Raw genomic sequence first — 14,558 nt, forward strand, 5'->3', positions numbered from 1 at the left:
AGGAGTGGCAGTTGACCCTTTATTTGATGAAGCGGGTGAATACCCGAGGGGTGGGGATAATCCCCCGACTGCTACACTACCTAATTCCACTACACCTAACCAGGCCATACCAGTTCCTGCACCTACTGAGGGTGTAGGGATTCCTCCAACTGATATTCTGGTTCTACCTCCAGCTCCATCATCTGATTCTGGTGTTTATGATATTGATCTTAGGGGAGCCATATAGATGTTGGCACAGATAGTGGCTTCACAGGCCCAGAGATCGAGTGTTGGGCCTATTTCTTCTGGTCAGCCAGGGGAATCTGCTTGTTCTAGGGTGAACAAGTTTCTTAACTTAGATCCTCTAGTGTTTACAGGTACTGATCCCGAGGAGGACCCCCAGTACTTCATTGATGAGATGCACAAGACTCTTCGGGCTATGCATACTACAGAGACGCAGGGAGTGGAGTTGGCCTCCTACCGCCTGAAAGGGGTGGCCTACTTTTGGTTTGAGTTGTGGGAGAAATCCTGTGAGGAGGGAAGCCCTCCGGCAAGGTGGGGTGAGTTCACCGATCCCTTTATGGATCATTTCTTAGCTACCGAAACTAAGGCAGCCTGTGCCGCTAAGTTGGAAATCATGAATCAGGGGAGTATGAATGTGTGGGAGTTTCATATGGAGTTTGCGCTCCTGTCCAAGTATGCTATCCACATGTTGCCCACTATGGAGGCTAGAGTGCGCCGGTTTGTACAGGGCCTTAGCCCCTTGGTTATGAATGAGGCCCCTACAGCTGCCTTTAATTCCGATATGAACTATGGTAAGATGGTGGCATTTTCTCAAGCCACAGAGAGCCGTAAATTGGAGAAAAAAATGGAGTGTCAGAGTAACAGCAAGGCCCGGTCCGCGGGCAACTTGGGTGGTGGGAGGTTGGCATTCAGGGGAGGGTCATCAAGACTGTCTCAATCATTCGCTCAGTCTTCGATGAGTGCACAATCATCTGGACCCGGTCAGGGCAACAAGGGACCCCACCAGCAGGGTCGGCCCAACAGAAGGTTTCAGCAGCGGAGTCTCCCATGCCCTAAGGGTGGGAGGATGCACTTTGGGGCCTGCTTCATAGAACTACCTCTCACGCCCCAAAATCGAGGAGCACGACCAACGCTCAACCGAGTGAACCCGACCGAGCAAGCCTGTTAGATTCCTTCTACCCAAACTCATTCATGAATAAAGAGAATATATGTTTTCCTTAATTAAACAATAAAGTGGTCGTGTCTGCAATTACCAATTTCTTACCATAAGTTTCACCATTTTGAAGTCTCAAATGGACAAGTAATACAACCACAACATAGCATAGTTTGTCTTTCCCAGCACCAATACACAACCCACACTATGTCTACAGAGCCTCTATTGATAAAGAAGAGTACAATGATAATGCTGGCAACAAGGCCCCGGCTATACCTCAAATAGAATACACAAAGTACAAAAGATTCATGACCACGGAATGAAGTGGGGCTCACCAAGTCAGATGGGAAGAAGGTGCACTGCGGTCACTGACCAATATCTCTGCTGTGGAACCACCTGCATCCATTGAAAGATGCAGCGCCCCCAACAAAAGGGACGTTAGTAATGTCGAATAGCACTAGTATATATAACTAAACACCCTTTCAATAAAATGACAAATAATACAAATAAGATTATCATAATATCAATGAAAGCCTTAATTAACATCAAACCTCAATTTAGGATCAAGACAATGTTCAAAATAATTTCCATATCTCACATTGGGAGATTATTCGTATCGATATACCATTGTCCACAATACCAGTATCATTATTCACCATACCAATACCACTATTCACAATACCATTATTCACAAGACCAGTACCATTATTCACCATACCAATACCACTATTCACAATACCATTATTCACAAAACAAGTACCACCGCACTCTTAGCACGGAGTCTGATCACGACCCGATCGGCTAGGCTATCTCAGTAGAGACATCAACCATAATTTCTCTCAATATCAATACCACCGTCTTTAACACGGAGTCCGATCACGACCCGATCGGCTAGGCTATCCATTAGGGACATTGACCACAATCACAATTTCAATTACAATTTCCAGCACAATCACCACCATGTGTGCGGCATGGTGTCCGATCACGACCCGAACGGCTAGGCTGTCTTATTTGAGACATCAACCTTTTTATATCAATCATCGCATTTCATAATACTTTCACAGCTTTTCATTTCATTGGCACTAGTGTCCATAATTATAAGATCATTCTTGGCACGTTGGCCATATTCAGTATCTCATGCTCACATTATCAATTTCAAATATCCTCCTCATCATCAACAACAAACACAATTTAAATCAAAGTGTGTAGTACACATGTGAGCAATTTAGAGTCTAATGCATATAGAGATATTTCACAAAATTTGGCATATTAGCCTTCATTTGAACTTGACTTAAAGTCGAAACATTATTAATGCACAGCCCATATGTTAACACATCCTCAATTGGTAACATAACATGAATAGAGCATTTGGGATGCTTGTTGAACATATATCTTTCAACCCAGTCTTACTCGGAATAGCCAATTTCATAATGAATTACTTGGGACTTACATAATTTACATGAATATCGTGGGATTCAATTCTAAGAGAAGCGTTTAGCCAACATACCTCACTTGAGCTTCCTTACACTCTAAATGTTCCGGAATTCTTAGCAACTTCAATCTATTGTAGAAATATAACTAATTGAATCAAAATTAGGAAGATGATCATGGTATAGCTCACTTGAGCATTTTATCAAACACTAGGTGTGCATAAGGTTTCAATGTCCTTTTTACGAAGGATTTCATCATCCCACAACCCAATCTTTACCATTTTTAGCTCAACAATCTTCCTACACCCTTTGATAACACATGCATGTAAAATAAACAACTCTCATGCCCAGAAATTTATCTTGCTAGTTACCCATTTTCAGAAAATTTCGACATTAGGGTTTAGGGTGTAGAATCTTACCTCTAGGATGAAGATCTAGTAAGCTTCCCTTCTTAATCTTTCAAAACTTGAGCAAGAATTGAAGAAAAATTATTGAAGAACACCTTCTCACTCTAGGGCACTATCTCTCACTCTAAAATATCAGATTATGTCTCAAAAATGGCCCAAAAAGTGTATTTAATGAAATAGGGTCGGGTTTTAAAAACCCAAAAATGGAGCTCCGGAACAAGGTATGCGATCGTATATTTGATCGCATAACCGATATGCGGACCGCATATCGGTCGCATAAGTGGTTACAAAATAGCCAAAGGAAATGTCTGCGTATGCGGTCCGCATAACTGTTATGCGGTCACATAATGCACCGCATAACAGTTATGCGGTCACATAGTCGACCGCATAGTTGCTTCCAACTGACCCAATTAACTGCCTCACTCTGCGGCCATTATGCTGTCCGCAGAGTGGTTCTGCGGTCACATAATGGACCGCAAAAATGCACTTTTCCGCCGAAAAGTTTCCTTTACTTTCCGGTGCATTGTTCAACCCAAATCAGGAAGATTTTTCCAGTTCTTGGCACCAAATTATGCGGCCGATATGCGGACCAAATATCCATTTTGCGGTCGCATACACGACCGCATACCCTGTTCCGGAGTTTCATTTTTGGCGTTTTTAAACCCGACCCTATTTTGTTAAAACACATGCCATAGTCCATTTTTTAGCATGTTTCTGATATTTTTAGAGTGAGAAAGAGTTCTTAGAGTGGGAATGTAACCTTCAACCTAATATCCAACAATTCTTCCTCAATCCTTGAAGATTATCAAGAAAGTCTTCATCTTAGAGGCAAGAATCTATGCCCTGGTTCTTAATTTTGAAAATCTACAAAAAATGGGATAATTTGAAAGACAATTCTTGGGTGTGGGAGTTGTTATCTTTCATGCATGTGTTATCAAATAATATAGGAAGGTTGTGAGCTAAAACTGGTAGAGAATAGGTTGTGGGATGATGGAATCCTCCATAAAAGGACCTTAAAACCTTAATGCACACCTAGTGTTTGATAAAATGCTCAAATGAGCTAGAACCATGATCATCTTCCTAATTTTGCTTCAATTTGTTATATTTCTAAAATAGATTGAAGTTGCTAAAAATTCCGGATCATTTTAGACTTAAGGAAGCTCAATTGAGGTATGTTGGCTAAATTCTTCTTTAAGTATTGGAACCCCAATATCCTTGTAAGTTCCAAGATATTAATTACAAGTTGAGTATTCCGAATAAGTTTTATGACAAAGATCTATGTTTAATTTGTGTTTGAAATGCTCTCATGATATTGTATTATAAATTGAGGATATGTTCCAAACTATGGATTGTGCATCTACGTGTTATTGATTCCAAGTTGTGATTTATGTGGAAAACTATTATGACAAATTGTGTAGAGAATGTGATTGGGGTTACATCTCCACCCGCATATATTGGGGTGACGCAGCAGGGCCGCTTTGTGTACGATTTTGGTATTGTTGTTGCACCACCACACATATACTTATATTGAGGTGAGGCGGCAGGGCCGCTTTGTGTAGGTATTGGTATCATTGATGCATTTCCACTCGAATATATTAGGGTGAGGCGGCAAGGCCACTTTGTGTGAAAATGGGTATTGTGTTTACACCTCCACCCGCATACATTAGGGTGAGGCGGCAGGGCTGCTTGAGTAGAGTTTTGGTATTGTGATTATACCTCCACGCGCATACATTGGGATGAGGTGTCGGGGCCGCTTTGTGTAGAAACTGTTACAAAGGATCTCATCTTGAATCCTATAAATGTTAATGACATCTCTTAATAACCTTGTTTTGGTTTAACCGGCTATCTATGCTATTCTATTGTCGCTCTGGTTCATCATGTTCATATTGTATTTCCGAGTTCATAAATTGGTGTTTGGTTTTCAAACTAGTACTATTCGACATGTACTAACGTCGCTTTTGTCGGGGGTGCTGCATCTTTAATGGAGGCAGGTGGTTCCACAGTGGAGGATATTGACCAGTGATAGCGGTGCTCATTCTTCCCAACTGAGTTGGTGAGTCCCATCTCATTCCGAGGTTGTGCATCTTTTGTTTCGTATGTGTTATCGTGTTTTGAGGTATAGCCGAAGCCTTGTTGCCATCACTATCATTGTACTCTTTGTTATTTTAGAGGATCTGTAGACTAAATGTGGGTTGTGCATGGGTGTTGGTAATGTTAAACTAGTTGTGTTGTGATTAAATCACTTGTTCCACTTTGAACCATGAAGGTGTGAGTATGTGTGTTTTGAGACTTATTTATGGAGTAACTAATGAAATGGTTTAGTATTGTGTACATGATCTCCCTACTGTCTAAGTAACGAAAATATGTATTATCCTTATTCATGGATGAGGTTTGGGTAGAAGAAAATCTAATAGGCTTGCTAGGTCGGGTTCGCTCGGTTGAGAGCCGGTCGCGCTCCCCGAGTTTGGAGTGTGACAATATATATATATATATACACACACACACACACACACACTTTAAAAAACATAAGCCTCTGTGGCCATCATCATCATCATATCGTGCTCGGCCGTAATAGGCTCGGTAAAAACGTACCCGACCATCAAAAGGCTCGGTAGAATCGTACCCAGCCACGTGCAGCTCGGTAAAACCCAACTGATCAGTGGTTGCACAATAGGTGCCATACCCGGCCGACTATAGCGCGGCTTAGTAGAGTAAAATAGGTACATATATATAATGCATGCTGCACTCATTTGAATCACATTCTAAACCATTTAGAGTGACGTAAGGTCGGTAACCTCCGTACATGTTATTAGGACAAACTCTTCGTCATGGATCTTATAAGAATCAGGGAGTACCAACAACATTGATATCACAAGAATAAGAGAAGTAACATCAACATCAATCGCTCCATAAGAAGGGAAACAATGTAAGTACTGCTAGCTTCTAACAGTGGAGTATCGTTGGAAGCTCGTTCGTTACATTATGTACAATCGTAATTGTGCAAAAGAAGGAAAGGGATAGCCTCACATACCTTGTATATACTGCCCAACCTCAAGCTATGCAAATGTCATGAATCATTAGTCTACAATAAGATAAATGATACTATCGTTATCGTTTAAGCGTTGTAACTATTATATATCGATCGCAACCTATTTTACGATGAAACGGATAGCACCTCCCCAATTTATATGACTTCCCACAAGTTAAAACAATCACCAAACAGCCCAAACAACATCAATAACAATCATATTAAGCCTCCCAAAACAGTCCACCAACCAACAATATTACTAACAAGCCTTTCGATAGATATCTCACAAGTTCTAGCTTCAACGACTTTGCCACAACTTGGATAATCTTAAATACATATAGAGTAAGAGGTTCCTTAACTTTAAACAGATAGAAAAACTCTAATTTGACCTTACTTCACAATGAAATATCCTTCCTATGCTGCCACAAGAACAAGGAAGCGAAACTAGCAATCAATTCGAGTTTTTCGACACTAGAATCACTTTGGAAGACTTGAAATCACCTAGGGTTGATATTAAAAACTTGAATGAGTATTTTACAGAACTTAAACCACTTAAAACAACCTCCCACATGAGCTGGAACCAGAAAAAAATCAGCAACAACAAGAAGAACAAGAAACTTACTAGCGCCACAGGATTCCTGACACTTGATTTGTGTTGTTTGCCCTTTGTTTGGGTCTTGGATCATGATAGAACCTTGTGAGAGAGTTTTTGGGTGTCTAGGATCTGAATAGAGTGAAAACTAATGAGTTAAAACTGGCTTAAGGCGTCTCATATATATCAATTTATCTCAACTGCCTATGTGGGTCCATAGAGAGCTGTTTGCGCAGTCTCGCGAAAACGTGAATATCTCTCTGCTCCAATGTCATTTCGACGAAGGTTTAATGAGTTGGAAACTAGACTCATAGATATTCAATTTTTGGGTAAATTACCCAATAATTCTAAGTAAATTGGGAGAAATGCTGTGTAACATTTGACCTAAAGTTTAAGTAAAATTATGAACGTAAGTTGCGACAACTTTTGTCGACTTTTGTTTCAAAACTCGTTTGAATTCAAGACTTATGATATGGATATTATATTATTCAAATACCTAAAACACAACCTCCTTATAATATTAAGCACCTCTAGTTTTACCCCAAAATACGGGTTACAACATCCTTGATTCGTTTAACTTCTAATACTTGTTAACCACTCTTATACACCCTTGTATTATTTAAGACCAATAGGATTAACTTATTATCATCTCAAAGATAATCTCTTCTTGAATTTATGTCGACTAACTTACGGCATGATCTAACGTACGCGAATATGGGTTGTAAAAGATACTTACTAGGTACTGTTGTGGTGTACTCATGCAGCGCTTCTGCAAATGTTTGTGTAGATCTAGGTACTTTTGATCGTGTTGTTGAGAGTTATGTCTACAAGGCTGGAGACTTCAAGGTATACCTGCTTGACGTTCGCAGGCCTCGTAGTCACCTTCAGTTATCTTCCCATTATTGTTTATCCTTTTATCAGGTTGTGTTGTATTAGAGGTTTTAGTATATTTCCGTAGAGTTTATGATTTAGTTTCACCAGGTTTTGGGAATGTTGTATTGTGATTTTGCACTGGAGTTATTGTAAGACCTTTCAGCTTTATTTCATATTTTTAGTCATTATTTATGTAATATTTCCTTGTTGATTAGGCTTACCTAGTATTAGAGTCTCGCGGATCAGTACGGAGACTTCTATACTTATCTTTGAGAGGCTACAAAACTATTAGGAAATTCCAATTCTTTCATTCCTTATGGTGCGGAATTGATTCAACTTGAAGCGTATATCTTATATTCCTTTGCATCCACTCGTGTATGATATTGTGCACTCGGTATCAGCTATACGCCGACGGTTCGTGAAGCTACTGATAGGCTACGAAGTAGACATGGATGCTCGATCATTGTCTTGAGGTGTTGTCCAGACTGAGGATTCAGATGTATTGATAGATCATTCAATTGTTCACGTGGGGGTGCAGTAGGTTCTGGAATCTAGTTGATAAATAAGAGCTTGGGAAGATTTAATTGGTTGCCTAATTGTCGCGATTATTGTAGAGGTATGAAAGGGCTTTGATCTAAGGATTATTGGTGGTTCTAGAGATTATGTGTTTTGTATGGGTCTTCTATTCAGTGAAAGGTACATATTGTCATTCAAAGCACTTACAGATATGGTCGTGACTATCGCGAGGATGGGCACGCGCTTAGTAGATGATTTGAGATATCTTTGGTGTTGCACGAGCTCTGAAGGTTGGTATTTTGGATCAGTTATTATGTCCTATGGCTTCTGCCAAGTGGGGGAGTCTGCTATCGACGATCAGATTGTAGGGTCATATGTTATATCAGCTTTTGCCTGAGATGTATATGTGGTATTGAAGGGTTACCTGGAACTTGTATATGATTAAGATATGAGATTTTTATGGGATAATGTTGGGACTTGCGGTATTTCCACGTCATTAATAATTTTACATTTTAGTATAAGAGAGGTTAGAGAAATAACTTCAGATTCACAGAAGGTCTCTTCAGAGTGGGTATTTCGGTTGCGGCATTATGGGGTGCTCTAGGAGAAATACTTTGGTTTATGAGCTTCTCGGCTACGTGGTTCATGCTAGGATCTTCTGCATTAAGCTTTGGTTATGATTGTCATGTACCGATAAGGAAAAATGTTACCCTAAAGATAAGTTGAGGAGGATTCGAAGAAATGGGCCAGCTCGATGGCATTGGGACGGCATAGCAATAAAGTACTCTTAGCTTTGACGGTTTGTGTGACTTGGTTGAGTTGGGGAAATTCAGTTCTGAGGGCTTGGTTTTGTCCGGCCAAATTTTGGAGAGTTCTCAAAGGTGTCGACTACAACTTGAGCTGGCTCATTACTACTGGCATAAATAATATGTTGTGCATTATGGTTTTCTCCTGGATGGATATCAGAAGTTAATAGAATGATGACACTATTGGATATTGCATATGAAGAGCGTGCATTTTAGGAGGGCACCTTATGTTTTGACTTGCGGATGCTTGACTGGTGTTTTGGGGTTTTCGAGATTCAGGTTTTTCTACGTGGCATGAAAGGTCTATGTGGGTATTTTCTATAAGACGATGGAGTATAAGTAATGTATCATCCATTTGAGTAACGGGGTTGAGATCGGGTATGGTGATTCTGGTATTCACTAGGTTTTGGGACTGGATATCCTCGTAGGCGAACTATTCCTTGATTGCGGAATTATGAAGAAATGTTGAGAATGGGATCACTTATGGCATATGTTATGGATAGGTTTGTATGAACTTTTGAAAGGTTATTTACCTGTTTGGGAATGATCAGAATTGGTTTGGGGGCTATTTGAAAGCCTAATGAGAATGTGTATCCTATATCATATCAGGTTTGGTTACTCTTATGTAATATCTATCATGGGTATATTACCTGGCAGAATGGATGTTATTCATTCCCCAGTCTATGCTATGTGCTTTTCTATTATGCTATGATGGGTTGTGAAGTTATATGACTATTCGCACGCATGTTATAATCCATTCAGACCTTATGGAGATATAGGCGAGATGGCCCTAATGATGTTTATTTGCTTATATCACCTTAGTTTGTGCCTACGTTTCTCCATGTTGTATTATTTATATTCATCTTTCCACATTTATAATTATGCACTCTATCATGCTTGATATTGGCATACATGTGATTAGTGAGCCCGAGCACTTTGGCTTGATGGGTATCACTATGTGGATTGATATATTTGGGATCGGTTTGCACACCGCAACGGAGTTTTGTGGGATACCCTTCCTCGTGTTTACTTCGTGTTTTATTTTTCCTTTGTGGGATGAGTTAATGAAATTATAATTTGTTGTTATGTCTGTTGTACTTGTTACGTAGTCGTCGTACCTTGGTTTCTTTCTATTTTACTTCTTATCTGAGTTATTGCTTGTTTAGTGTACGGACCGTTTTGTGTAAGAACCCATGTAGTTTGGTGTGACTTATTAGCTGGGCTAGTTGTATTGGCTGAGAGGATATTTCTAGACCTGAGATTTGCACTATCGTATCAGGATGAGTAGTATTTGGAAGAATGATACCATATTTCCGCCCAGAATTGGGCAATGAGCCTTGTCGGATGAAAGAGCTTCTTGACTTGCTGATTTCATAGGTGGATATGAGTTTCTGCATGTTTCTTTTATCATTAGCAGTGTTGCGGTGGTCCAGGATGAGGTTTTATTTGGCATGAAGTGTATTACCGGTACCGAGATTGTTATTGGGCAGCTATGGTGGTTGGAAGTTATTGCTATGGACATCTGAGATATGTAGAATAGCAGGTGATTATACCTTGGGTTAAAATTATGACTTGATCCAGCTTGTTCGGGTTTATGCAGTGTATTGATGCGAGATTCGAGTCTTATGATTAGTTTCAGATGTGGAGGATTAGGTTCTAAGGTTTATGGACTAAGGATGAGGTGAGATTTTCAATTAAGTTATGTTGTCAAGCTTATAGGGATTGGAGTGATGTGAACTCATGCAGTGATTTGATAGCTTTGGAATGACTCCTGGCACATTCGAGGACAAACGTATGTTTAAGTGGGGGAGGATGTAACGACCCGACCGGTCATTTCGAAAATTAGCATTTTGTTCGGTGGCTTAAGGTCTCGAGTAGCTTTGTATTGTGTATTATGACTTGCGTGTGTGGTCGGGCTCGGTTTTTGGATAATTCAGGATTTATTTAGAAGGATGATTCTCACTTGAGAAGCTTGAAGTTGACAAAGTTGACCAAATTTGACTTTTGTATATAAGACTCTGGGATGGCGTTTTGATGATTCCAATAGCTTTGTTTGGTGATTTTGGACTTAGGCGTATGTCCGGAATTGGATTTGGAGGTTCGTAGGTTGATTCAGTGCATTTTGGCGAAAGTTAGAAAGTTAAAGGTTTGGAAGGTTGAGAGGTTTGACCGGGAGTTGAATTTGTTGATATGGGACTCAGATTGCAATTCTAGGAGTTAGTATAGCTTCGTTGTGTCATTTGGGACTTACATGCAAAATTTGAGGTCATTCCGGGTTGACTTGATATGATTCGATGCGAGTTGTAGAAGTTGTAAGTTCATTAGTTCATTAGGCTTGAATTGAGGTGCGATTTGTAGTTTTGACGTTGTTCGATGTGATTTGAGGCCTCGAGTAGGTCCGTGTTATGTTATGGGACTTGTTGATATGTTCGAACAGGATCCTGAGGGGCTCAGGTGTGTTTCGGATCATTTCGGACTAGTTTGGAGTTGCCGGATTCTAGTGTCCCTGTTGTTCTTCGCGATGCCGAAGTGATTCTGGGAGCTCAGTGATTTTGCTCATCGCGGATGCGACAGTGAGCACGCGATCACGAAAGTTCAGCTGGTTGTTGTCCGGGTTCGTGTTGAAGGTTCCGCGTTCGCATAAGGGAATTGGAGGCTGGTGGAATGTTGCTCATCGCGTTCACGAGATTTGGTATGCGTTCGTGAAGGTTGGCCAAATTGTTCATCGCGCTCACAAGGTGTTTTCCGCGAACGCGTAGCTTATTTACCTGGGCAGTGATTTTGTGCTCCACGGTCGCAAGGTTTGTTCCGCAACCGCGTAAGAGGAATACATGGGCAGAATTATAAGTACTATATTTCGAGGGGCATTTTTATTTTATCACATTTTGAGTTGGGGAGCTTGGATTTGGGTAATATTGGAGAGGATTTTCACCATATGATTGGGGTAAGTATTTTTTACTCGATTTTGATTATATTCCATGATTCCATTTTCGATTTTGGCATTTGATTGATTATTTTAAAAGAAAAATTGGGGGGTTTTGCCTAAATTTCCCTAAAGTGAATAATTAGATTTTGAAAATTGATTCGGTGTCGGATTTGAGTAAAATTTATATGGTTGGACTCGTAATTGAATGGGTTGTTGGATTTTGTAAGATTTATCGGGTTCCGAGGTGTGGGCTTGGGGTTAACTTTTGGGTTTACTTTTGATTTTAGTTAAAGAACGTAACTTTATTATCCGAAATTTGTGTCTCTTGCATTATTTGTTAATATTATTAAGTTATTTTTGTCTAGATTTGAGCCGAGTGGAGGTGAATTTTAAAAGAAAAATCTATTTGAGTGATGAATCGGCCTAATTGAGCTAAGTATCTTACCTAACTTTGTGTGGGAGAAACTACCCCTTAGGTTTTGGGCGATAGTACTATTTGACTTATGTGGAGGACGTGTACACGAGGTCACGAGTGTGTACATGAGCTTATATGTGGTATTTGACTGGTGCATACCTCTAGACTTTTTCTTTGCATTTAATTGCATTTATCACAACATGTTATATCTTACGTGCCTTACTTGAAGTTGTTAGTACATGTTCTATCTTTTATTTTCAAGTTCACTCTTGTATGTTTTATTTGTTAATTGTAATTACTTGTTAAATTCATGCTTTATCTGTTACATGCCTTAATTGTTAATTGATTCTTGGTAATCATGTATTTATTTATAAATTGTCATTACTTGCTATTTGATTTTGGGAGTTATCGTGTAACTTTATCATCCGTTTGTGACTTCTTGTGTAGCTTCGTTATTGCATTTGGTTTTTTGATACGCCGTAGTTGGTTGTGTAATGCCTATTATTTGGGGATCAAGTTGCACGCCGCAACGGTATTGGAATGATATAAAAAGATATGATATAAAGTGATAAGGACGGATGATATGATACATGTGGGATCGGGTTGCATGCCGCAACGGATATTGTTATTATTGTGTGGGATCAGGTTGCACGCTGCTACGAATATTGTTATTATTGTGCAGGATTGGGTTGCACGCCACAATGGATTGATATGTTGTAATTGTTGTGACAGTAAAGTTATCCTAAATTGTTATTTTTATGGTGTGTTCTATGCTGGAACGGGTTATCAGTTGGACGGTTATTGTTTTTCCTTAAATAATTTCACTGGTATTTGATCATATTTGGTTGGCCGTTGGTAATCCAGTATTAGAACGATAGTGACTTCTTGTGCGAGTTATGCATTCTACGTGGTTTATTACGTTATAATCTGCCAATATATATGTGCCTCCATTATTACTTGGTAAATTGAAATGTCAAGGTGAATTAACTTACGTAGGGTCATTATCTCATATTTTGTTGAGTTGTTGGTAACATAACGGTTTGAAATAAAAGAATTATCAACATGTCTTATTCTATGTGTCTCTTAACATAGAACTCGTTATCTCACTCGATGACTTACTATTTTCATTGGTTATCACATTTTTACTTTAATTGGATTCTCAAATTTTACTCATCACCCTATTAATGTTACTTTACTTAAAATTGTTATCACATTTTATTTCTAACAAATTCTATATTTAACCCGTTAATTTAGCTGAGGTTTTATTTTGTTTAACTACGATAGTTTTACTTTATCTTATTAATTTCTAAACTAAACCCATCTGATACTCTATTTGCACAACCTATCCTTTATTTCAGTTTATTTGAATCCTAAAATAAAATATTATCTCATTTGATCCCTCATTTTATTCAAGATTGTTATTGTGTTTTATTGTGTTTAAATATATCTCTCGATCATCTTAATTGATATTGATACGGATGCGATGTACATGGTAGCATGAGGACTTTGCCATGCGAAGGTGATTGTTATTGTGGGCACGAGGTGCCATACGTGCAAGATTTGGAAATTGTGGATCATGATTTGTGATTTTGAGGAGTGGTACCTCGGGGTAAATCTTGTTCAAAGTCCATGCGTTGAGAACGATTTGATTAATTGAGTTGTTATCTATTTTCCTTACAGAGTTCGTTCATATCTCATCAGTGTTCTGATTATACTGTTGTTCTATTGCCCGTCTACTTCTTGCTGGCATTTGAGTTTCCATTTATCTTCGTCGTTAGTTGTAATTCATAATCCTTCCATTGTTAGTTTTATGTTATATCTCGTACAGGTTTCTATGTCTGATAGGTATCTTGACCTGGCCTCGTCACTATTCTACCAAGGTTAGGCTTGATAACTACTGAGTACCATTGTGGTGTACTCATGCTACGCTTCTGCACATTTTTGTGCAGATCCAGGTACTTTTGATTGTGTTGTTGAGAGATATGTCTGCGCGGCTGGAGACTTCAAGGTATACCTGCTTGACATTCGCAGGCCTCAAAGTCACCTTCAGTTATCATCCCATTACTATTTATCCTTTTATCAGATAGTGTTGTATTAGCGGTTTTAGTACATTTCTGTTGAGCTTATGACTCAGTTTCACCAGGTTTTGAGAATGTTGTATTGTGAATTTGCATTGGAGTTATTATAAGACTTTTCAACTTTATTTCATATTCTAAGTCATTATTTCTGTAATATTTCCTTGTTGATTAGGCTTACCTAGTCTTAGAGACTAGGTGGCATCACGACATCCTAAGGTGGGAAAATGGGGTCATGACAGACCCCGTGAAACTAGAAGAACCCGATACTGACAACCCTTGGACAGATGGAGTGCTCTAATAACTTTTCGCTGGTAGTGCACTGAATGAAGAC

At 39.3% G+C, this 14,558-nt stretch overlaps 1 protein-coding gene across 1 annotated transcript in view; it reads left to right on the forward strand.

Moving 5' to 3' along the window:
- The first annotated feature begins 226 nt into the window (after positions 1-226).
- LOC138892547 (uncharacterized) overlaps positions 227-14,558 on the forward strand; it is a 49,570-nt gene continuing 35,238 nt past the window's right edge. The window contains exon 1 of the mRNA XM_070176279.1: positions 227-983. Within this exon, the coding sequence (XP_070032380.1) occupies positions 227-983 (757 nt within the window). The remainder of the gene's footprint in view (positions 984-14,558) is intronic.

This window comes from Nicotiana tomentosiformis, chromosome 5 (assembly GCF_000390325.3).
Source record: "Nicotiana tomentosiformis chromosome 5, ASM39032v3, whole genome shotgun sequence".
Classification (NCBI taxonomy): Eukaryota; Viridiplantae; Streptophyta; class Magnoliopsida; order Solanales; family Solanaceae; genus Nicotiana; species Nicotiana tomentosiformis.